Source organism: Labeo rohita, chromosome 12, assembly GCF_022985175.1.
Source record: "Labeo rohita strain BAU-BD-2019 chromosome 12, IGBB_LRoh.1.0, whole genome shotgun sequence".
Lineage (NCBI taxonomy): Eukaryota > Metazoa > Chordata > Actinopteri > Cypriniformes > Cyprinidae > Labeo > Labeo rohita.
Genome location: NC_066880.1, coordinates 30,824,843 through 30,850,987, shown reverse-complemented (window position 1 = coordinate 30,850,987; position 26,145 = coordinate 30,824,843). Strand labels below are relative to the sequence as shown.

At 34.7% G+C, this 26,145-nt stretch overlaps 1 protein-coding gene across 8 annotated transcripts in view; it reads left to right on the top strand.

Moving 5' to 3' along the window:
• The window catches only part of tanc2b (tetratricopeptide repeat, ankyrin repeat and coiled-coil containing 2b), a 161,389-nt gene that overhangs the window by 105,391 nt on the left and 29,853 nt on the right, over positions 1-26,145 (top strand). For 7 of the 8 annotated variants that reach the window (XM_051123545.1, XM_051123541.1, XM_051123542.1 and 4 more), the window contains 3 exons: positions 9,737-9,885; positions 13,912-14,074; positions 17,355-17,597. In XM_051123545.1, the coding sequence (XP_050979502.1) occupies positions 9,737-9,885; positions 13,912-14,074; positions 17,355-17,597 (555 nt within the window). Of the gene's footprint in view, positions 1-8,265; positions 8,436-9,736; positions 9,886-13,911; positions 14,075-17,354; positions 17,598-26,145 lie in introns of those variants that run through there. The other variant, XM_051123547.1, reaches the window with a different exon arrangement.

Below are 26,145 nucleotides of genomic sequence, written 5' to 3'. Positions count from 1 at the left end.
GTTGAAAACAGTTTTTGTTGGAACCTGTGATACTTTTTTTCAGGATTCTTTGATCAGTAAAAGGTTCAAAAGAACAGCATTTATTAGAATCTTTATTATTATTTTTCTACCAATATAAACTACTGTTCAAAAGTTTAGGGTCAGTACATTTTTATTCTTTCTTTTTTTTAAAGAAATTAATACTTTTATTCACCAAGGATGTGTTACATTAATAAAAAGTGACAGCATAGATCTACACTGTCAGAAAACATTTAAACTTTGAATAAATGCTGTTCTTTTTAACTTCTTATTCATCAAAGAATAAAAAAAAAAAAACAGGTTCCAAAAAAGAAAAGAAAAATATTTGGCAGCACAGCTGTTTCAAACATTGATAATTCTAATAATAAATCAGCATATTAGAATGATTTCTGAAGGATCATGTGACACTTAACACTGGAGTAACAGCTGATGAAAATTCAGCTTTTCATCACAGGAATAAATTAGATTTTAAAGTTTATTAAAATAATAACCATTATTTTATATTGTAATAACATTTTGCAATATTACTGTTTTTTTCTGTATTTTTGATCAAATAAATGCAGCCTTGATGAGCATAAGAGACTTCTTTGAAAAACATTACAAGTCTTACTGATCCCAAACTTTTGAACGGTAGTGTATATATGTGTGTATATTTCAGTAATTATATTAGCGTTTTTTTTTTTATCATTATTATTGATTGAATGATTGCTTTAGTTGTGGTGAGTGATGATAATATTACAGAGTATTTAATTGAATTTACACCACAAAGTTTGGACTGTCTGATGTTTTTGGCTATTTTTAGGAAAGGCAAGTTTATTTCTATAGCACATTTCATACACAATAGAAATTCAAAGTGCTTTACATAAAATTAATTAAAGTAATCATAAAAATAATAATCACAACAATACAAACAAGTTTAAATTTTTTTATTATTTATTATGTTTATTTATTCAAATATCACAAGAATAAAATATGTTTTAAAATATATTTAAATAGAAAGAAGTTCTTTTAAATTGTAATAATATTTCACAATATTACTGTTTTTACTCTGTTACTGAGCAAATAAATGCAGCCTTGAAGAACACTTAATTAAACTTAATTAAAAACATGATGTGATTCTCACTTCTGTATTTTATTTAAATAAAATGGAAATGTATAAGAGTGTTACAGCTGTATTAGCTGCAGTGAGCCCTTTGCTCTATAGTTTAGACAAGAATTTTCAGGGTAATTGAATTTTCACAAGCTTTAATCACTGATATTCTGGACATAAATACATGAAATGTCAAGCATCTCTTAGAAGGTTTTTTTTTTTTGCAATCTCAACCCAAGGCGACATCTGCACCTGTTTTCTTCTTCGCTGGCTGATCTTCACACCTGGTTGTCTCGTCCGTCTGCACACTCCTCCCACTGTTCACGCTCATCTGTATTCCAGTCGTGCGCAAAGTCTGGAGTGGTTTGTCTTGGGCTGTTTTGAGAGCTCGGTCAGCGGTCTCGCTCGATTTTAGCCTTTCTTCATCGCTGTTAAACCCGCCGCTCATACAGCAGCATCAGTGAGGAGCGCAGGATCTGCTGTCTGTCATCACTAATGTGGGAAAAACTGGCACTGAACTGCACTTACCTGCACCTCTTCACTGGTGCACATTGTCTGCATCTGTTTTAGCGTCTGATTAAGGAATTATGCAAATCAGGTAATGGTACAAATGCCCATAAAGCAGTAGCTATGCACATTTGGTACTCTAGACAAAATAAAGCATGAAAAGATGATGATGATTATATATACACTGCCGCTCAAAAGTTTGGACTTGTAATGGCTTGTAATGTTTTTTAAAAAAAGTCTCTTCTGCATTTATTTGATCAAAAATACAGAAAAAAAGAATAATACTGCAAAATGTTATTACAATATAAAATAATGGTTTTTATTTTGATATGCTTTAAAATCTAATTTATTCCTGTGATGCAAAGCTGAATTTTCATCAGCTCAAGTGTCACATAATCCTTTAGAAATCATTCTAATATTTATTATTATATTTATTATTAGAATTATCAATGTGGAAACAGTTGTGCTGTGCTATATATATATATGTATATATATATATTTTATTTGTTGAACCTGTGATTCTTTTTTTCAGGATTCTTTGAATAACAAGCTAAAAAAAACAACATTTATTCAAAATATAAACCTTTTCTAACATTGTAAATCTATGCTATCACTTTTTATTAATTTAACACATCTTTAGTGAATGAAAGTATTAATTTCTTTCAAAAAAAAGAAAGAATAAAAATTTACTGACCCCAAACTTTTGAACAGTAGTGTAAATTGTTAGAAACGATTTCAAATTTTTAATAAATGCTGTTCTTTTTTTACTTTTTATTAATCAAAGAATCCTAAAAAGTTTCCAAAAAAATAATAAGCAAAACTGTTTTCAACATTGACAATAGATAAGCACATTAGAATGATTTCTGAAGGATCATGTGACACTGAAGACTGGAGTAATGATGCTGAAAATTCAGCTGCGCATCACAGAAATAAATTCAAATTGTAACGTATATTAAAATATAACAATGTTGTTTTACATCGTAATATTTTACAATATAACTTTTTTTTTTTTTTTTTTTTTTTTTTTTTGTATTTTTCATCAAATAAATGCAGCCTTGATGAGCTTAAGAGACGTCTTTAAAAACCAATACAAGTCTTACTGATCCCAAACTTTTGAATGGTAGTGTGTATATATATATATATATATATATATATATATATATAGTTCAATAATAATTATATTATATGCAATATATATATAAAAAGAATATCAGATGCAATGTATCTGAGTGCTGCCCAGTCACATTAATTTCTAAAATCATATCTGCATTTAAAATTCAGCCAAATTTTGGAGATGCTTGTGCATGGCTCTTCTTGAAGATGGTGGCGATGTCCAACCGCTGCAGATGCTGTCCCGTCACTGAGTGTGTGTGTGTGTGTGTGTGTGTGTGAGATGAGTAACGACTGGAATCATGTTCACCGTGAGTCAGCCGGCCTGTACTGAGCCTCCATTCTCGTCCATCTCCTCTGTGTCTCTGTTGTTTAGGAAGCTGCTCAGTTTGCTCTTTCACCACCCGCCGTGACTCTCTGTGGATGATAAATCTGAACAGCATCTCTTCTGCCAGACTCGTACTCTTGTACTCGCACCTGTGCCACGGCTCCGGCGTTTCGTGCCCGCCGGCCACTCCTGCTGGGCAAGCATGCGGGAAAAGAGTGAAAAAAACCACTGAGAGAGACAACATGCCCACTCCCGGGAAACTACAGCCACCCTTCCTACCGCACGGCCTGTTGCCATAGCAACCATCTGTCTTCTCCATAGCGCAGGAATGTGAGGATGACAGGACGGAGCGGGAGGAGGGGGAGGAGGAGGGACAAGGAAGTGCATTATGCTTTCTTCTCCCATCTGCATGGTCTCTCTCACGGGGAATGTGGGTCATTTCAGCCAATCACTTATTTGATCACCGTGTCTCAGATTCATTACAAATATGATCATGAGATCGTGTCAGTAGCAAAACAGTGATCTGTGTGATTCAATTCAAACTCAGTTTCAATGAACTGATCCAAAATCATCAACTCAGTTACGGAATCAGTCAGAGATGTTGACAGAAGTTTGAAGTTCTTTTATGATGATGACGTTTCATCTGGTTTTGTTGAAATATTTGACTACCGTCAGCATAACAAAGGAAACTAATCCAATAGTTTCTAATGGTATTACCAGGGGGCAACATGTATGTTGAAAACAGCAGAGGGCAGACAGATCCTTGTGGCACTTCATACTTTACTGCCATTAAAAAAACAAAAGTGGTAACTGTCAGACAGGTAGGATCTAAACCATCTTAAAGCCTGCCCTTAAATACCTGTATAGTTTTGTAATTGATCTATGAGTGTGTCATGATCTATTGTGTCAAACACGGCACTAAGATCAAGTTAAACTGGTAATAAGATGATGCAAGAAGCAAGTCATTTGTAATTTTAACAAGTGCGGTTTGTGTGCTGTGATGGGACCTGACTGAAATTTGCAGGAAGGAGCACAACTGAGCAGACGCAACTTTTTCTAAAATTTTAGACATAAATGGAATAAATATACACTGACCAAAATTATAATCGCAACACTTTTGTTTTTGCCCCCATTTTTCATGAGCTGAACTCAAAGATCTAAGACTTTTTCTATGTACACAAAAGGCCTATTTCTCTCAAATATTGTTCACAAATCTGTCTAAATCAGTGTTAGTGAGCACTTCTCCTTTGCCGAGATAATCCATCCACCTCACAGGTGTGGCATATCAAGATGCTGATTAGACAGCATGATTATTGCACAGGTGTGCCTTAGGCTGGACGCAATAAAAGGCCACTCTAAAATGTACAGTTTTATCACACAGCACAATGCCACAGATGTCGCAAGTGTTGAGGGAGCGCGCAATTGTCATGCTGACTGCAGGAATGTCCACCAGAGCTGTTGCCCGTGAATTGAATGTTCATTTCTCTACCATAAGCCGTCTTCAAAGGCGTTTCAGAGAATTTGGCAGTACATCCAACCGGCCTCACAACCGCAGACCACGTGTAACCACACCAGCCCAGGATCTCCACATCCAGCATCTTCACCTCCAAGATCGTCTGAGATCTTTATTTATATATAATTGTTTTTTTAAGATTAGTACGATTTTTTGAAAATGTTTTTTTTCGAAAACGTCTCACCAAGGCTGCATTTAAAAAATACTATAAAAACAGCAATTAAAAATATATTTTACAGTTTAAATGAACTGTGTTCTATTGTAATTTATTGTAAAATGTCATTTATTAGTAATTTTCAGCATCATTACTCCAGTCTTCAGTGTCACATGATCCTTCAGAAATCATTCTAATATGCTGATTTGCTGCTCAACAAACATTGAAAACAGTATTTTTGTGGAAACCATGATCATTTCTTTTTTCAAGATGTTTGATAAATAGAAAGTTCAAAAGAACAGCATTTATTTGAAATAGAAATCTTTTAAAAGTCTTTATTGTCACTTTTGATCAATTCAGGGTTATTATAGTTAAAACTAAAACTATAAAAATGTTCTTGTTACCTGAAATAAAATAAACAATAAGTTAACTAAATTAAATTCAAGTAAACCAAAGAAAATAAAATAAAACATTTTTCAATTCAGCTAGTTACCAAGGCAATTTTCTGAATTGTCTAAAGGCTTATTTTCTGAAAAAAATAAAAGTAATAAAAATATAATAGGCAAGGCAAGTTCATTTATATAGTACTTTTCATACACAAAGGTAATTCAAAGTGCTTTACATAAAAGGAAGTAGAATAATCATAAAAATAATAATAAAACAATAATTCACAAAAAAGGCAGTAGAATAATCATAAAAACAATAATCACAACAATAAAACAAAAAAAAATAAAAACTTTTAAAATGATTTAAAAATTGATTTAAAACAAATTTAAGACAGGTAAAAAATGGAAAAGGGTTATAATATATAAGGTTATAATAGTATCTAAATTATACTAAAATAACATTCAGTTGCATCCTAATTAAATAAAAGTAATAATTTCTAAAAAAAAAAAGAAAAAAAAAATCTTGCTCACCTCAAATATATAGTAAATATATACATATAAAATTTTACATTAAAAAAAATGTAGTAAGACTGATATGTAAGTAAATCACTGTTATTGATTATTAAGTTGATTATTACATTATTATTGAGTATTTTAATATTGATGGACCTAAATTGTAGTATTGAATATCATCTTTTCTTCTGACAGTAAGATAAACATTTCATTTGACCTACAGTTTTACTGTATTTGAATCTTGTATTTTGAATCTCCTTGGCAACAGAGGCTGTTTGGATAGATGACGGTTGCTCTTAATGAAACGAATCACCTTTTAAGCCTTCAAATACATAACTACGGAGATGTTTATTGAATATACTAAAATATCAAGATCACAGCATTTACAGCTATATCCGTCAGTTCTAAGGATCTCATATAAAGAGAGGTTTCTAAGATGTTCCTTCTTTAGCATATGTGTTTTAATACGTCACAAAGCTGCTGTACGTGAGCGTTTCTCCCTATAGATAGCAGCTCCGCAGTGTATTTGAGGTAGGCGCGTGGGTGCTGTGACTGTCTATGTATAGACGCATTTCCAGCTCTGACATTCTCACTGAAACCTGCGCGCAAACACAAACACACACACACAAATGCTCAGTTTTATATAACCCACAAATCCAGAGACTCAGGCAGTGCTCAGCTCATTTCAACATATTTCCTGAAACCAAAAGGAAAGGAATTTGGAGTCATTATGAGTTGAAGTGTGTGCTGCCTGTCAGTCAGGTCTGACCTGTCCATTACAGGCCCTCAAATACATGTTAAATTGAGCTCGGCGTTATCTGACTGTATCACACAGGCAGGCTGGTTTAGAGTAAGTACTCTTTCACTTCCGGGAAAGGATGAGAGCAAGTATGCCGCAGTTCTTTCCCATATGCGTAAACATACACATTTGTGTGTCAGAATGCAGTCGCTGCCTACCTAGAGGGTATTTTTAGACGCTGTAGGAGCGCCCGAATGGACAGTCCGTTGAACGCGCTGTGTTGTAGTCGTTCCCGTGATGTTTTGCGGTGTTAATAGGACAGGCTTGCGGAGGGTGTGTCGCTAGACAAGTTGAGACGCCTGTTTGATGTTGACTCTGGGTCAGTTGTTCAAGCTCTGGAGATTGTATCAGATCATGCACATGCGTTATTGCTGCGGGCTCATTGAGGAAAGCCGTTCGTCTGGTTTGTCTGTTGTTGTTGTTGTTGTGCAGGAAGGGGAATTTCATTCTCACCATGTGTAAGAACAGGTTGAATGATGGTATAGACAGGAAAAATGATGTACTGCTTGTAAAATCAATGCCATGTTGTTTGTTTTTTTTAAGAGCTCATTAATATCTCAAGTCTTTCTTCTAGACAGCAGTGGGATTAAATAGGACACAAATGCAGGTTTCTGATGAAGTGTCCTGCTTCTTCTGAAAAAAAGACCTCAGGAAACATCTCAGTCCTGTCTCAAACTGTACAAGCCAAAGTTTGTGATCAAAAGTCAGATATTTCACTGTAAACTTGAAAGTTATCATTAAATTCTTGTAAAATCAAATTATCTGATCTATATCATATTAGTCTTATATCTCTGTTCTTACTGTATATTTGATAATATTCACATTTATGTAAAGAAATGTTGTTTATTACTACAGATTAGTCTGTCTAAATACAGATTATTAAATAACATCCTTTCTTCTTTTAAATAATAATTCATTTGATTTGTAATGAACCTTAGTTGACTACCAGCACATTGCAAAAATAAATAAATAAATAAAAAACAAAATAATTCATAGTTGTCATATAGTAATAACATAAATAGCTAACAGTAAGAAAAGCATGCATTGATTATTTTAACCACAGTTTTATAATTGTGTAATAAACAACATCCTTTCTTTTGTTTCTTGACAAACAGTAATAATAACAATAATAATAATAATAATGTATTTTATTTGTAATACTCACAGCACTACCAGCTAATTCCAAAAAAGGAAAATAACACATAATATATGAAGAGTTTATTTGCAAAAAACAGATAACTGAAATAACTGACTGAATTTTTTCAAGAATGTTTAAAAATCATGTTTTTTTCATTGTGCATTCCAATTAATCTCAGTTAAACTGCAGTTGGCTAATTTTGATATAAAGATTAAAAATAACTAAAAAATACAGCTAACTAACACAATAAAAACATTATAATCAGAACATGAATTTTAAAAATGTATCTGTTTTTGAAAATAAACTCTTAAAAAATTATACAACAATTATGACATATGGTAAAATGAACTGTAAAATGCCTTGATCATTTTAATTGCAGTTTTACTGCATTTTAATTTTCTTGAATGTAACATTTGGATGTTTGGTACATAAATATGGAGCTGTATATTGAATATTGTATGTTAAAGTTTCATTTGTGTCTGCTTGCAAAGAAAAATTCTTCTCTGCAAGGAATTTAATGAGGAATGCATGAGACAGAGTTAATAGTTGAGTGACACACGAGTGAAGAGTTGAGCTGTGAACAGAGCAGTACAGCTGTCCACTCATTAGCTTTGTTGTTTTCTGATCTTTATTCAATGCTGTATTGTTTTGTGGGGCAGGACAGTCCACCCCTGACCTTCCCAAAACAGCTGAATGTTTCACTGAAGACTCATTAGAACACGCCCCGCACTCACACACACACACACACACACATGCGGTTCCTCCCAGACGTGCGGCTGCGGTTGTGTGTTCATTCTCTCTTACTTTGACTGTCTGCTGGACGCGCCGCACGCGGGACTCGTGTGTGATGTGTTGAAGGAATGGCATGTCAGGGAACAGGTGTGTTTTGGTTTCTTCATTTATGTTGTTTCTCACCTTTCTCTCAGTCTCTGTCAGTATCAGTTTCTCCTGTTTTTCTCTGAATGAACGGTTAAACTCTTCTGTGATTGTGTTGGCGTGACTACTTGGCTCAGGGCGCTGCTTCAGAGCTGGTTTTGCTTCAGGACTCGGATTTTACATTGGACATTACACCATATAATCAACATCAGTTGTTTAATTGACACTTCTGGATTCTGGTCGAATGAGCCACGCTTGAGACTCCAGTCTTAAGTATCATGTGTGTATTTGTAGCAATAGCCAACAACACATTGTATGGGTCAAAACGATTGATTTTTCTTTTATGCCAACAATCATTAGGATATTAAATAAAGATCATGTTCCATCAAGATATTTTGTCAGTTTCCTACCGTAAATATATCAAAACGTAATTTTTGGTTAGTAATATGCATTGCTAAAAGCTTCATTTGGACAACTTTAAAGGCGACTTTCTCAATATTTTGGTGTTTTTGCACCCTCAGATTCCAGATATTTAAATGGTTGTATCTTGACCAAATATTGTCCTATCCTAACAAATTTGACAAATTGTAAATCAATTTTAAAAATTTGACCCTTATGACTGGTTTTGTGATCCAGGGTCACGTATAAAGATGTGTGAGGTTTGTGTAATAATGAGCTACACCCCATTTTGAGCTACACCCCATTTGCCATTTCCTGGCATATATACATTTTATAAAAGCAAGCTTGTGTGTTACACTGATTTTACCATGGTAAATGAGGCATCCATGGATGATGGATTATAATCTAGCCTTCTATCACTGTATCTATCCTTCTGTTTTTCTCTGACAGTAAGGCTGAAATAAGCTCAAAATGAAAATCCTGAAGCAGTTTTAACCGGTATGTCTTCTTGACAAACGTTTCTTTTCTAGCTCTCTGTTCCTGTCTCTCTCTCTCTCTCTCTCTCTCTCTCTCTGTGGGCTGTTAGCTGGTTATATAGCGGTGTGTGAGCTGGTTGATGTAGTTCATGTCTCTGTCAGTCTCATCCTGAAGCGTCATCTCTGCACAGGCTCAGAACGAGCGCAGGCAGATTTTATGGCTAAGAGAACACAGAGAGAGATTGATGTGGCTCTGAGGGTGAGGTGTCATTTAAGATCTGTGGGAAATCACTTAGTGAATTGTTGAATTTTAATGCAGAATCCATAATCATCATATAGTTCTCATGAGCAGTGGAAGAAGTGAAGCTCATAATTAACTATTTCTGTTGTGGTGAAGCGCTTGACTTTTGTCTCTCTGTCTCTGTTTAGGGGGGTTAGGTCCAGATCTCGACCCCCCTCCCTCAGTGGACGAGGCAGCGAACACGTTGATGACTCGTCTTGGCTTCCTACTTGGAGATAAAGTGAGCGAGGGGTCTCCAGGGCCGCAGTACAGCATGGATGAGCCTGATGACGCACAGGTGGGTTATTCAATCTCACCTCCTGCTAAAAATATACAGCTCCTTATGATATAGAAGAAACTCAGAAAGGCCGGATCTCACTTATTTCACCCTAAAATCAGAAGACGAATGTTTAAAATTCTAACATAAGAAAGTGAAGCTTGTTCAGGAGTCCTTTTTGCAGATACATTATTTTCATGACAAACATGTATACCCAACAATTACCTTATTGTTTCCAGATGTTTTACTTTTGAGTCTTTCTGTAATTCTTATTATTCACTGTCATGCTGTGAAATGGTCATGTTTGTACTAATACAGTGTGTCATAATGTTACAGTTTTTAATCAATGGCTTTGGCCCATTTTTTTAATCAGTCTTAATATTGTCTGAATTGTAAGTGTGTTTATCACTGTTTTATGGGACAATTGCACATTTGGAAATGACTTAATGACTTAAATGTTACACTCACCCAAAAACAGAAAGTCATTCCTCAAAACCTGGTTACTGTGTCAGTAAACTGACCAATGCCACTAAAATTATTTTGATGATTTTGCATGCTACACACCAGTGGCGGCTACTGGTCTGTCAAATAGGGGGAAGCTCATTTTCGGCCTACATCATAAAATTGTCTATTTATTTATTCACAAGAATGTGCCTTATTGTCATAAGTAAGTCACAATGCAAACAATCGTAAAAAAAAAAAAGCTTTAGTTTTATTATGCAAAATATGATGTATTTTTTCTTTTAGTCAGATGCTACTATATAGTATAAATATTTTGCAATTTAAATAAGGTTATTATGGAGATTTATTTATTTATTTATGTATAAAGTATTTTAATAGAAATATAAGGTTTCATTATGTTATGTTAAAATTTTTCAAGATTACTATATATATATATATATATATATTTATATTAATTTATAGTCATCCTCCATGTTAATATTTAATGTAGTAATCTATATATATATATTGATTACTACATTAAATATTAACATGAATGAATGAATGAACGATCTAAAAAAAATATTAAACTCTGTAAAAGTGAAACAAGGAATGTGGTGTATAATTGTGTGAAATGTATGATGAAAATCAAGCAATTTCGCCAAGCAAATATAAAGAAATAGGTTGCAGCAGTTTTTATTTCGACTGAACTTGAGAAATCCGCGATGGGACTGAGCGCGAATAGCTTCAGCGATTCCGTATAGTACAAAATCGCTGTCAGTCAAAAGGAGATGCAATCTTTCGACAGACCCTCCAATCATCACGCAGAAGCTCGGCGTCCAGGCCAGCCCACTCCTCATTTGCTCCTCATTCACCCCCAGAGACGCTGAGCGTCCGTGGGCGGGACATAATCGCAGCGTTTATCCAATGACCGTCTAGTTTCAAAGCACTGAAAAAAAACGTTCAAAGCAGCCGCATTGAAGTCAATGGACGCTGGGCTTCAACGTGGAAATGCACTGTGACGCTACGGGAATGTATGAGAAGAAAATCAAGTCAGCTGACCTGCTATATCTAACTGATTCTGAACGAACTCGTCTTTGAGATGAACGTTTTCTAACGCATTTTTAGTCAATAAAATGTTAATACAATAGTACATAATTTGACCATTAATTTTGTGACATTATAGGGGAAGCTGAGCTTCCCTTGCAGTCTTAAAGAAATCGCCACTGCTACACACGCTGACAGAATGTTTAAACGTTGAGAAAAGTGTGATAGTTTCACAGAGAATCAACTTATTTTTGATCAACAATTCATGTGCATTTAGTTATGATAATAATGAATACATGTATAAATTTACATTTATTCCTTTTTGTACAGTTGAGGTCAAAAGTTTACATCCCCCTTTCAGAATCTACAAAATGTTAATTTTGCCAAAATAAAAGGAATCATACAAAATGCATGTTATTGTTTATTTAGTACTGACTTGAATCAGGTATTTCACATAAAGAATGTTTACATATAGTCCACAAGAGAAAATAGTGCAAAAGTTTACATACACTTGAGTCTTACATTTTTGTGTATTTGAGCCCTTTCCAACAATGACTGTATGATTTTGAGATCCATCTTTTTACACTGAGGATAACTGAGAGACTCATATGCAACTATTACACAAGGTTCAAACACTCACTGATGCTCCAGAAGGAAACACGATGCATTAAGAGCCGGGGGTTAAAAACTTTTGGAATTTGAAGATCAGGGTAAATGTGACTTATTTTGTCTTCTGAGAAACATGTAAGTATCTTCTGTAGCCTCCGAAAGGCAGCACTAAAAGGGAAAAAAATGTGATATTTAGGCAAAATAAGAAAAATGTACACATCTGCATTCTGTTCAAAAGTTTTCACCCCCCGGCTTTTAATGCATGTTTTTTTTTCTTCTGAAGCATCAGTGAGTGTTTGAACCTTCTGTAATAGTTGCATATGAGTCCCTCAGTTGTCCTCAGTGTGAAAAGTCATTGTCATTGTGGAAAAGGGTTCAAATACACAAAAATGCTGAAAAACCAAAGAATTTGTGGGACCTGAAGGATTTTTTTGAAGAACAGCAGCAGTTTAACTGTTCAGAACAAACAAGGGACTCATGAACAACTATCACTAAACAAAAAAAAAACATCTGTGATCATTCAGGTAACAACACTAGTAAGAATCAAGGGGATGTAAACTTTTGAACAGAGTCACTTTTAAAAATTCAACAATTATTTTCTCTTGTGGACTATATGTGAACTTTTTTATGTGAAATATCTTATTCAGGTCAGTACTGAATAAACAATAACGTGCATTTTGTATGATCCCTCTTATTTTGGTAAAATAATTAACATTTTTGCCAATTCTGAAAGGAGGATTTAAACTTTTGACCTCAACTGTACACATGCCAAAACACATGCATCTTGCTTAAATTAATACTTAATTAAAATCTGGTGTGAACAAGAAATTAATCAGAGCAGTGTTTTTAGTGTTATTAATATACTATATATATTTTTTATTAAACTGCACTAAATTAGTTTTTTAATATTTTTATTTTCGTTTCTTTATAATTTCATTTGTAATATTTTTAGGTTTCATTTATTTCCATTTAGTAATTTATCAATTCAATCTAATATTTATATTTTATGTTATTTCAGATGTTTATTATAGTTCTTGTTAATGATAATCACTCAGATTCAGAGATCTGAATTTATTGTTTTGAGAACTGGGTTAAAGTGATTTAGAAAAACACTGTAATAAATCTACATAAATAATTATGTTTAAGGGAATAGGGATAGTTAATCCCCAAATTAAAATGTTGTTAGCATTTGCACACATTTATCATCGATTACAAAAAAACGATTTACATAAAATGAAAGTGCATGGTGTCTGGTGCTGCCAAGCTGTTAAAATGACAAAAACACCATCAATATAACCGTAATCCTAAAATGAACTGTTTTTATTTGTCTTTTATTTTCATTTTATTGTCATGAAAATAATGTCATGATGCAGAAAACGTTTTCCACATTTTTCACAGTAAAATCTCAAGTTCTTTGAGGTGTCAGCTTTATTCAAAAATGATCTTTCCCTCCTGCAGAGAAGAGGCCATATATGGCATTCAAATGAGTTCACCTCTAATTAGGGAATTACATAAAGACAGACTTTTGCTATTCACTCTGTTGATACAGCAGTTTTCAGAATGTAATCAGCCCATTTTCTTCATGTTTGCATGCAGTCCTGAGCTTCAGCACAAGAACGGTCTGAACTACAGGAATACAGTGTTGAATAAGCACAGAGCGCGCGTGTGTGTGTGTGTGTGTGTGTGGACTGTCACTCTGACCTTAAGTGGTTGTGAGTGTTTTAAGGCGAGGTGCTTTGCCTGTTGTGATGTTTGATGTTAATGGTGGGAGCGGGCAGATTAGCCGTGCCACGCTTCATTATGGCCCGCCCGGGGCCTCGGCGCCTCGGCGCCCACCTAACCCGAACCGACACCGGCCGAGAGAGAGGACTTCCTGCTGCCGGGCCGCCCACTTCCTGAGATGAGTTGGTCAACACGAGCGTGCACTGAGAGCAAAGGTTTTGTGTGCAGGGTTTAGGAGTGAGCGGCAGGATGAGTCCGTGTTCCACCCTGACCAGCAGCACCGCCTCGCCTCCCGCCTGCAGTCCGTGCTCCACTCTTCCTTCTGCCGCTCCGGGACAGGCCGTCACCAGCCCCACATCCACCCTGGAGAGCAGAGACAGCGGCATCATCGGTGAGTCACTGATACGCTCGCATGTGAGGTGCAGGTCAGAAGTTTAGGGTTTTTGAAAGAAGTCTTTTCAGCTCACCGAGGCTGCATTCGTCTGATCAAAAATACAGTAAAAATGTGAAATAGCTGTTAAAATGTAACTGATTAAACATCATTACTCCAGTGTCACATGATCTTTCAGAAATCAGTCTAATATGCTGATTTGCTGCTCAACAAACATTTATGATTATTATCGGGGTTGAACAGGAGATAAGAGGCGTCTAATAACGGCAACATTGAATAGAAAGTTCAAATTGCATATATTTGAAACAGAAATAGTTTGTAACACTCTAAATGTTATCGCTTTTGATGAAATGAATGCATCCTTGTTGACTAAAAGTTTTTTTGTTTTTTTTTTCAAAAACACTGGTAGCGATATAAATACAAATTGCTTCATAGTTTTGCAGACCCTTCATTTTTGTATGAATTTTTGTGACTTTTGTGAACATTGTAAAAAACAAAGTAATGTCTGTCTTGGTAATTGATTCCCCTTGCTGTCTTTCATAGACATAACAGGCTTGCTCATTTCTACTTAAATGAGGAAACACTGAAATCTTAAAACCTGTTTAAGATTGTAGTTTAGTTAAAATTATGATAAAATCTGCATATTTCAAGCTGGTCCAGCTAATCCTGACTGGTCCTTCTGAAAGACTGACTGAAAGGCAGGACTTTTGCTTTATGATGCATTTAAATCCTCCTGGCAGGTTTGTATTTACAAGTTGGAAAATCGTATTTATGATGTCGAGTGTGTTCAAGTCACTCTGGCCAGAGCAAGATGGAGATACTTTTACTACTACTACAAGAAAAAAAAGAAAAACACCAAGGTTTTTAAGCTCTGCTGCTGAAAAAATGTTGACTAAAGACTGGACATCATTAAAACATTTTGGGTCATTCTACAGAAATGTCCACTTTTGGTATGGGAAGATGTCTTCAAATGTATTTCTTTTTGTAACATTTCAACTTAGACCACATTATTAGATTACGTTTTGACGTTATGAATGCACACAAGCGACAGCTTAATTTTTTTGTCTTTTTTGTGCATTTATTTACCCATGAGGAAGGAAACACCAGTGACAGTTTTCATGAAAAATGCATTTTACGAAATGGCTGCTGCAAAATATCAAACCACATGTTGTCAGTCGTGGTATACTCGACTGACAATATACTCGATAAATTACATAGTTTAATCCATTTTATTCTAGTTTTTTTTTACAAATAAAGCAGGTCATACCAGTGAGTTCAACTAAAAGCTTCGTATGAAATCATGAGATAAATGAGAATTTTCTTTCATAGATCTTTAGACATTAAGAAGAAGGAAGTCAAGTGATGTCATCAGGGTGATTTTTATTTCAAAATAAACAAATTTTTATAAATGGTAACACCAGTGACACAATTCCAGGGGACTTTCATTATATATTTTATAATGTTTATTCAGCATTTTTTATGCTGTTTACATTATATAGTTGATCATTATGAATACATGTATTTTAAATGGTGAAAAAACTGCTTTTGACCTCAAAATAAAGCACTTTCCCTCTGTACATGGCTGTGAGGATGAGCAATTTTGTGTATATAATTAATTTAAAAACAAATATTGCCACATTAAAGGAGAAGTTCACTTCCAGAACAACAATTTACAGATAATGTACTCACCCCCATGTCTTTCTTTCTTCAATTGTAAGGAAATTATGTTTTTTGAAGAAAACATTTCAGGATTTTTCTCCATATAATGGACTGATATGGTTCCCCGATTTTGGTTCATGTCAGTTAGTGTATGTTGAAAAACTCCCATCTCATGTTCTCCCTCAACTTCAAAATTGTCCTACATCGCCTATCGCTGTTTTTTGTTAAGGGCGTTTGATCTTCTTTGCATGTTCACTTTGTGTCAGTACTTCTTCAGTAATGTAGGATGATTTTGAAATGATTTTTGAAGTTGAGGGAGAAAATACGATTGGAGTTTTTCAACATACCCCAACTGTCTTGAGTCAGAATACACAGAGTTCAGGGAGAGAAAGACAAGATGAGTATTTGACATTAAAAAGTATAGAAATTGTATTATTATTATGAAAATAACCGATCGTTTCACTAGATAAGACTCTTCTTCCTCGGCTGAGATCGTTTACAGTCACATTTGTAATCGTTTGAAGCTGCATTTAAACTGTATTTTGGAAGTTCAAACTCGGGGCACCATATCAGTCCATTATATGGAGAAAAATGCTGAAATGTTTTCCTCAAAAAACATAATTTCTTTACGACTGAAGAAAGAAAGACATGAACATCTTGGATGACAAGGGGGTGACTACATTATCTGTAAATTTTTGTTCTGGAAGTGAACTACTTCTTTAATGACTCAAGAAGGTGTAATTGTTCAAATAACATATTGTGTCATTCAAGAAATTGCAACCCTAAAGTGTTTTTCAAGTGTAAAATTTCTGTAAAGGCTAGGGACAGAAAAATGGACATTTCCATAGAATGGCCCTTTTATTTAATTTATGAAGAGTCTGTGAATTGAATCGTTATATATACTCTATTGTAAATTTACAATACTATTGTATTTGTACGTGCAACATGGATAGTTTTTTTGTAAATGAAAGAAAAGTCCATTTTAGCAGACGCTGTGTTCATTGTGTCCAACATGTTTTCTCTCTGACACACCACCAACTTGGCAACTTTGGGCTTAAAGTTTAAATTTCCCACTCATAATTATGACTTTGTATTGACATTCACTGAGTTCAAGTCATAGATATGATCCTTCTAACATGACTTCAGTACACTAATATCAGCAGTGCCATTTTTTTCTCAAACCTCCACTTCCCATTTCACATAATTCTGCACTTTTCATAGCAGTAGTAGTGCAATTTGTATTTTCACACTGGAAAACGAATGCATTGATGTGAGTGTGGATAATGCACTTCTTTCAGAAAAAAAAAATATTATTGAAACAAACAAGTGACAATTCCACTAATGCAACTAGTGGTGCAAAATGTCACTCTTGAGCTGTAAAGATATCGAAAGGCTCTAAAGCGCTGCGTTTGTCACGCACATCTAAAGATAATGCACAAGCTCACAAATCTGAGTGCTTCTGCAAGAGCTTAATTGGTGCAATCACTTTTCATACAGTATTCAAACCCAGATCTCTGGGGAAAAGATCCTTTAGAACAATTTTCTTGTCACAACTTTACACGAAAAACCCAGCTGAGCACAATCCTGACAGCTTCTCTCCTTCATCTGCTTCTTTTCCCAGCCACCCTGACCAGTTATTCGGAGCCGATGGACAGGGGCGGGAAACACGGCGACGGCTCTCGCGGCAGCAGCCTGAAGCTCTGGCACTCGCACAGATCCACTCTGGACTCCAGCCTGTACCGCGTGGACGAAAACATGGCCGCCTCCACCTACAGCCTCAACAAGATCCCCGAGCCCGGCTCCGCCCACTACTCCTCTCACCCCACCCCCCTCTACCTCATGCCCCGCCCCAACTCAGTGGCAGGTGAGTCTGAAGCCCCGCCTCCTCTAGTAGATTGCTGTTGTTTATTTCCTCTCTGTATCAGTGATGATGGTGATTTCCTGTCGAGACACTCGATGGGGAACAGCTTCCTGCGGCAAATTCCAAACTCACAACAAAAGATGTTTGGACGTCACGTTGATCGCTAAAACGTGTCGCACAGGGTTGGGCAACATTCAGAATATTAGAACTGGCTCTGTTTCAGTTACTGACTTTTGGAATTTGAATTGAATTTACACAAACCACAGGATGTTGAATTGGAATTTGACTTGTGATGACAGTAAATTCAATAGTCACACAACAACAAAATACACTAGAACAGATGTCAACGTGTGCATCTTGTAAATTTGTTTGCTTCATAAAATGAGAGTTTATTTATAAAACTAATGAAATATATCAAATTGATCAATGTTCATTTAATTTCTATTTATATAGCTTTTCTAATTCTAAGTTCTAAATTGGCTGCATTTTTTTTAAAAATATGTAATTATTGGTTGCACAGGTTGCGTTTTAAAGATTTACTTAAAATGTATTATTAATGTTTATACTACAATATATAATAATGATAATATTAATTGTATCTATCTATTTATCTATCATACATACATAAATTAATAAATAATAAATACTTTAAATATGATTGAAAATTAAAAAATATATATATATATATATATACACTACCGTTCAAAAGTTTGGGGTCAGTAAGACTTGTAATAGTCTTTAAAGAAGTCTCTTATGCTCATCAAGGCTGCATTTATTTGATTAAAAATATACACAAAAAAAAAAACAGTAATATTGCAAAATGTTTTTACAATATAAAATAATGTTTTTTATTTTAACATACTTTAAAATAGAATTTATTCCTGTGATGAAAAGCTGAATTTTTATCAGCTGTTACTCCAGTCTTAAGTGTCACATGATCCTTCAGAAATCATTCTAATATGCAGATTTATTATTAGAATTATCAATGTTGGATAATATCAACAGTTGTGCTGCCAAATATTTTTTGGAACCTGTGATTTTTTTTTTTCAGGATTCTTTCATGAATAACAAGTTTAAAAATCACAGTGTTTATTCAAAATATAAATATTTTATAACAATGTAAATTATTTATTATTAACTTTTAATAAACTTTTAATTATTAACTTAATACATCCTTGGTAAATAAAAGTATTAATTTCTTAAAAAAAAAAAAAAAGAAACAATAAAAATGTACTGACCCCAAACTTTTGAACGGTAGTGTATATATAATTGTACAAATATAATAATAATGTATAAAGATAAAAATATATTAATAATAAATAATAAAATATTACTAAAACAAGAAATTAGTTATTTTGAAATACACAATATAAATTTACACATATCAGTGTTGCTTTAATTTATAGTTTTTACATGAATAATTTATTATTTATGTTACATTTCAAATATCTATCTATCTATCTATCTCTGTAATAAATACTTTACTAAACAATAAATACTTGAAGTATGCCCTATAGAATTGTACTTATTTACTTATTTCATTATATATTTAATATTAACAGTAATAATAATGCTAATATATTAATTACAAAAAAAACAAAAATAACAATAATGCAAACTATGAAATTGTATGCTTGATCACTATTCATTAAATTGACTTATTTTATGAGTATTTCATTATTTATGCTACATTCAAATATTTATTTATAATGTGTTTTGTGTATTTTTAATATATAATACAATAAATTTGATCTATTGATGAGTATTAATAGTAGTAATAATGACAATAGTATATTATTAATAAAACCAAAATATTAAAAATACAATACGAATATTTAAAATACAACCAATAAAACAGTACTTATTTTATGAATATTTCATTATCTATATGTGTATGTTATATGATCACACTTACGGGTAAATCAGATGTTTCTTTAAATGTCATTCTATTTTGAGTCGGCTTCCTTATATTCAAACTGAATTCAGAAGGAGTTTAAAAGATGTTCTTGATTGTGTTCTGACCCTGCCGTCCAGGTTAATGCACTCTCCCGCGTTCGATGGGGTCAGAACAAGCTCAGTCTTCATCGCAGTCTCAGCTCATCTCAATCATCCCAGACACTCAGAGCCATCAAACCGCAGTTAGTGACGGAATCAGCCGGGTCACGGACTACACGCTTTAGCTCGGCACTGCCGGGGCGGCGTTAACAGGAGATAAGAGGCGTCTAATAGCGGCGGTAATGATGAGCCTTGTGGAATAGCGCTCCCTGAAGTAAAAGCTAAATCTGTCTGATGATGTTGATATGTCTCTTATATAACGCAGCGCCTCTTCATTGCCGGCTGATTGTGTTATTGTCCAAGTAATCAGCATTGTTGTATTTATGAGAAGAAGCTTTTTTAGGCGAGAGAGAGAGCAATGAGTTATGCTTATCTCAAAGGAAAGTGGCTCTCGAAAGGGCAAGTGATACAAAAGATTATTTCGTAATGGAGAAAACGGCTGGTATTCACGCTTGTGATCAGGACTGATGCGGTTGCTCCGAAAAACCATACAAATCTGACAGCGGCATTAATCGTATTGCAAATCTTGCTGCGGCAAGCTGTGCAGATCGCTCTGGAAAATATACTGTGTGATCTAAAGATGGCTTTTTCTGTGATGAATGTCTACAGAATTAAGTTAACACACAAATGACAATTCTGACATTATTTACTCATCCTCAGGACCTTTGTTACACCCCGGAACACTTTGTGAATTTTAGAAGAATGTTATGGCTGCTCTTTCTAGACTAAAAATGCTCAAAATAAATAAATAAATAATATCATAATTGATTGTTAATGTTTTGTTTTTTTATTAATATAATTTGGTATTTATTATTTAAATCATCTATTTATTGTTGTTTTTAAACACTTAAACATAACTGGTTTTTTTTACATTTATTTATAATAATCTTATCACTTCTTTTCATATAATAAATGAAATAAAAACTAAGGTTGGCAAGCTCAAAAATGACAAATAACACCTTAAAATCAACTTAAGGGTGGTCAATACAACAGCTATTCCAAGACTTGAGAATTTATCAAAGACGTGAATAAAGTCATTATTCACAATTAGTTATTAATGTTCCCCTCCAGTGAAAAACAGCTTTATTGGTTGCGTTTTAAACATTTATTTAATATTTATTATTAATGTGGTATTTATTACTAAAAGGTATAATCTATTATTTTTGAAAAACATTCTGGCTTTTTTCCATGTCATAAAAATGTTAGTGAAAACTGGGGTTGTCAAGATCTAAAATGACCCAAATTCACCTTAAAAGAAGTCAGTATGACTTATTGCAAGACTTTTAAACATCATACAAGACGTGACCATTGTAGTGCATAAAATGCACTACAGAAGCCACGTGGACTTCACAAATTATGTGTCAACAACATCAGTACCAAATGGCATTATATTCTCTTCGTCAGGACCTTTGTTACACCAATTTGTGACCCTGGACCACAAAATCAGTCTTAAGTCACTGGGGTATATTTGTAGCAATAGCCAAAACTACATTGTATGGGTCAAAATTATAGATTTTTCTTTTATGCCAAAAATCATTAGGAAATTAAGTAAAGATCATGTTGCATGAAGATACTTTGTCAAATTAATTTTTGATTAGTAATATGCATTTTTATGAACTTCATTTGGACAACTTTAAAGGTGATTTTCTTAATATTTTTTATTTTTTTCTGCTCCCTCAGATTCCAGATATTGAAATAGTTGTCGGTCAAATATTGTCCTGTCCTAACAAACATACATCAAACAAACATTCAGATCATGTATAAATCACAGTTTCGAAAAATTGACCCTAATGAGTGGTTTTGTGGTCCAGGTTCACATATGAGTTTGCTCTGTGTAACGCAAAAGGTGGATTTTAGAAGAATGTTATGGCTGCTCTTTCTAGACTAGAATTGTAAAGCTCAAAAATGCTCAAAATAAATAAATAAATAAATAAATAAATGTGATCTATATAAGAAGTGGACAAAGTCATTATAATTGATTATTAATGTTTTGTTTTTTATTAATATAATTGGCTATTTTGAGATGGGATTTTTTGGTAGTTTTGGTATTTATTATTTATATAACCTATTTATAGTTTTTAATTACAACTTAAAATCAACTTAGTGGTCAGTACGACTTGGCAGCATATTCAAGGACTTATGAATTAATTTAAGATGTGAGTCATTATTCACAATTAATCATTAATGTTCCCCCCAGTTAAAAAAAAAAACAGCTTTATTGGTTGCATTTCAAACATTTATTTAATATTCTTAATGTGGTATTTATTACTAATAGGTATGATTTATTGTTTTTGAAAAACATTCTGGCTTTTTTCCCCATATAATAAAAATGTCAGTGGAAACGGGGGTTGTCAAGATCTAAAATGACCCAAATTCACCTTTAAATTACTGTAAAGGTGGTAAGTATGACTTGGTATATTGCATATGTGGTATATTGCAAGACTTTTAAACATCATACGAGAAGTGATTATTGTAGTGCACTACAGAATTCATATGGACTTCAGAAATTATCTCTCAACAACATTTGATAGCAAATGCCATTGTTTTTTGAGATTGAACCATATTGCAACCACCATTACTGACATGTGAATTACAGCAGAGAAAAACGATCAGTTTGTTCGTCTCACAGAATCTTGGAATAGGGCGCATGAGTCTCCTGGATGATTTTTTAATGATGTTTTCATGTTTTTGAATCAATTTTCGAGCTTGACAGCGCCAGTCATCATAGGAAAAGAGCAGCCAGTATATTCTTCAGAAATTGACCTGTTATACTCCACAGAAGTGTTTGTAGTGATATGACGGTGAGTGAATCATATCAGAATTGGTGCATTGGTTTGTCTAGGTCACAGACAGCGATGATGTTTATTCAGCGCGAGCAGTGCCGGCCGGGATCGTGGGAGCAGATGTACTCATTAAACATGTATCGTAACGTGTCTCTTACATCAGTCAGTCAGAATCACAATGAGGCAAATCTCCACGGTGGCCGTCTGGATGTCTTTTCAATGCCGTAGTAAGGCAGGGCTTAACGTAACCTAATAGTATCGGAGCGAGCTGAAGTAATACTAATGCGCGTTTGCCGAGTCCCATCGGCCTCCGAGAGCCGAGCTGAGCGCTGTGAGACTCCATTAGTAAGAGAAACCAGAGATTAAAGCCCTGTTTGGACGGAACTAGGTTTTCCTGAAGAGGTTTGGTAGAAATCGCTTTGTGATTTTAATCTGGTCTGAATCAAACATGTGTTTTTCTTAGACAACCAGGATGAGAATTACAGAGAAACTGTCTACAGGTTTGGCTAACAGTTTGGAAAAGCTGCGATCGCAGTATATTATTTTATCTTTTCATTTGTTTTCATCTTTGCTGAGTTTCCAAAGATACATTTATCAGCGCACATCCAGTTTGCATTTAGACCTATTTTTCAAAGTTGCTGGCTGCCGGGTCTCATCGAGCATAACGAGAGAATGAAACCATTAAAAAGAGCGTGTTCACAGATTCCTTAAAATGATTCTGTGATCATATGACACATCCATTAGATTAAAAAAATGCAAAAAAATGATTTTCCTCAGTATTTTGGTCTTGATTTGCAGTATAAATATCTAAACACTCTTAAATCAAAAATGAGAAGCAAAATGACTTTAAGAAACCTTGTTTACTGAAAAATGTATCAAGACTGAACAGATCAAATGATCTGACAGTGGGATATAAAAAATAAACTTTAGGAAACAAGTACATTTTCTTACTCCACTGGCAGCTATTTTGTTTTAAGCATGAGACATTTTTCAGAATTTATTAAATAAATAGTTCACCCTCCGCAGTGAATGGGTGCCGTCAGAATGAGAGCCCAAACAGCTGATAAAAACATCACAATAATCCACAAGTAATCCACACCACTCCAGTCCATCAGTTCACATCTTGAGAAGACAAAAGCTGAAATAAATCCATCATTAATGTGTTTTTAACTAAAATACATTGAGTCCGTAATCCACAATAATGTTTCCTCCAGTGAAAAAGTGGTCTGGTCTGAATGAGGAGAGAAATCTGCACAGATCAAGCACCGTTTACAAGCCAAAACAGCTCTAAACAAATATGTGGATGATGATGGACTTTTTGGTTATTGTAGTGTTATTATGGATTATGGACTTGTATTTTTAGTTAAGAATGTCTACATGATGGATTTGTTGTTGCCCTTTCATCTTTCTTTTTCAGGCTTTCATTTTTTCCTCCTACACATCTTTTCTTTCGGACGATATTTGTTTTCTGAGCGATGTTCGAGTTGCAATTATTAAGTGACGACTACATGTATTGATTTCTGTACATTGCAAAAATGACACTCTTAGTATTTTTGTCTTGTTTTTCTGTTGAAATATCTAACCGAGAGATCTAATATTGAGAAGACAAAAGCTGAAACAAATCCATCATGTAGAAGTTTTGAACTAAAAATCCGAGTTAATATAATCCATAATAACACTTCCTCCAGTGAAAAAGTCCCTCTCCTGTTGTCTCTCACGTCAAAATCCAGCCACATATTTGTTTAGAGCTGTTTTGGCTTGTAAACGATGCTTGATCTGTGCAGATTTCTCTCCTGATTCAGACCAGACCACTTTTTCACTGGAGGAAAAACACATTAAAAACACATTAATGATGGATTTGTTTCAGCTTTTGTCTTCTCAAGATGTGAACTGATGGACTGGAGTTTTTATCAGCTGTTTGGACTCTCATTCTGACAGCACCCATTCACTGCAGAGGATCCATTGGTGAGACAGTAATGGAATGACACATTTCTACAAATCTGATGAAGAAACAAACTCATCCTAATCTTGGATGGCCTGCGGATGAGCACATTTTCCACACATTTTCATTTGTGGATGAACTGTTCCATCAGTTCATTTGGTTCTTAAGTAAATCTCGATTAGATATTTATACAGGAAACAAGACAAAAATACTAAATAGTAAGAGTCATTTTTGCGGTGTGCAGAGATCATCTCTATCAGTACATGTAGTCGTCGCTTAATAATTGCAACTCAAACATCGCTCAGAAAACAAATCTCGTCCGTGTAGGAGGAAAAAATGAAAGTCTGAAAAAGAAAGATGAAAGGGCAACGATATAAATAATGCACTGAGGTAAGTGATGATCTCAGTGAGAAAGAGAACAAGAAATACTCACCGTCAACCCAAATGATGTAACGACGAATGAATAAAAGGGAGGAAAGAGGATAAGAAAAGGGGGATGAAAGAAAGAAGGTGTGAGGATAATGGCAAGGTAAGGGATTTGGGGTGAGAAGTGGAACGAGAGAGATGGAGATAAGATGAAGGCAGAGGAGAACGCCGGCTGCCGATTGGCTGAGCTCCTGCGGTGGAGGAGATCAAAGCTGCAGGCTCGAAACAGCTCAAACCCCCAGAGCTCACGTCACATTCTCATCCGCACAGACACCGACGGAGAAACCGGGGAGATGAGGAGGTGTGAATGGAGCCGGAGGAGTGCAGATTGTAGATTATGTAATGATGTCGAGGTATTGTGTTGTGTGTGGCTGAAAGGAGAGATGCTGAAGACATGTAAACGTCCTAATTAGAGGTTTCTAGAAGAGAATGGAAAGGAAGAATGGAGACCGAGGTGTGACGTAACACAATAAAACCTGAGCTTAAAGGGATAGCTCGTGTAAAAATGAAAACGCCTGCATTGTTTGCTCTCCTTTATATCACTACAAAGCCGGTCGACCGTGGAACACAAAAGAAGATGTTTAGCGGAATGTCCAGGCTGCTCTTTTCCATACAAATTATTTTATTTACACTGTGTGCCTGACATTTTCTTTTGTGTTCCATAGAAGAAAGAAAGTCATACCGGTTGGGAATATCATGAGGATGATTAAATGATGACAAAACCTTCATTTGTGTGTAAATTACCCCTGAACAAAGTCAGGCTGCGTTGCTTGGTTGGAATCATTTCTATTACATTTGTGTTTCCTGTATTGCGTAACAAGGTCCAATAAGGGCAGCTCAGCCTGACTCGGCTCGAGTCTAATGCACTGGATGGTCCTCGTGATAACAGAGCGTCTTTAATTCTATTGGAAAGCTGCTGTAATTGCTTGTTTTCCAGTCTCACTGCGAGCAGAACCTCCGATTCGTCCACCTGTGGTTTTACGGAATAAGATGCACCTGTGGCTCCGCGCACACACGCACGCTTTCACACACTCGAACTCAATTCTAAACGTATTATCTCAGAACAAGGCTGTCTTGTCATATACACACAAGCACACATGATAACACACACAAGTGCACCCAAAATCAATTTCAACGTGATTACTTTATTTTTCTGTAGAGAACCCTTTCTATTTCATCTGATGCACTTACAATGAGACGTCCACTCACACAGAGTCATTCTGAGAAGTCTCCTTGAGCTCTGTGGAATATGTCGTTCCTGTCAAAAATAACCATTGAACTGAAAATAACACAATCCGCCTCTCAAAAAAACAACAAAAGTCTCGCATAGAAAATGACAGTTGTG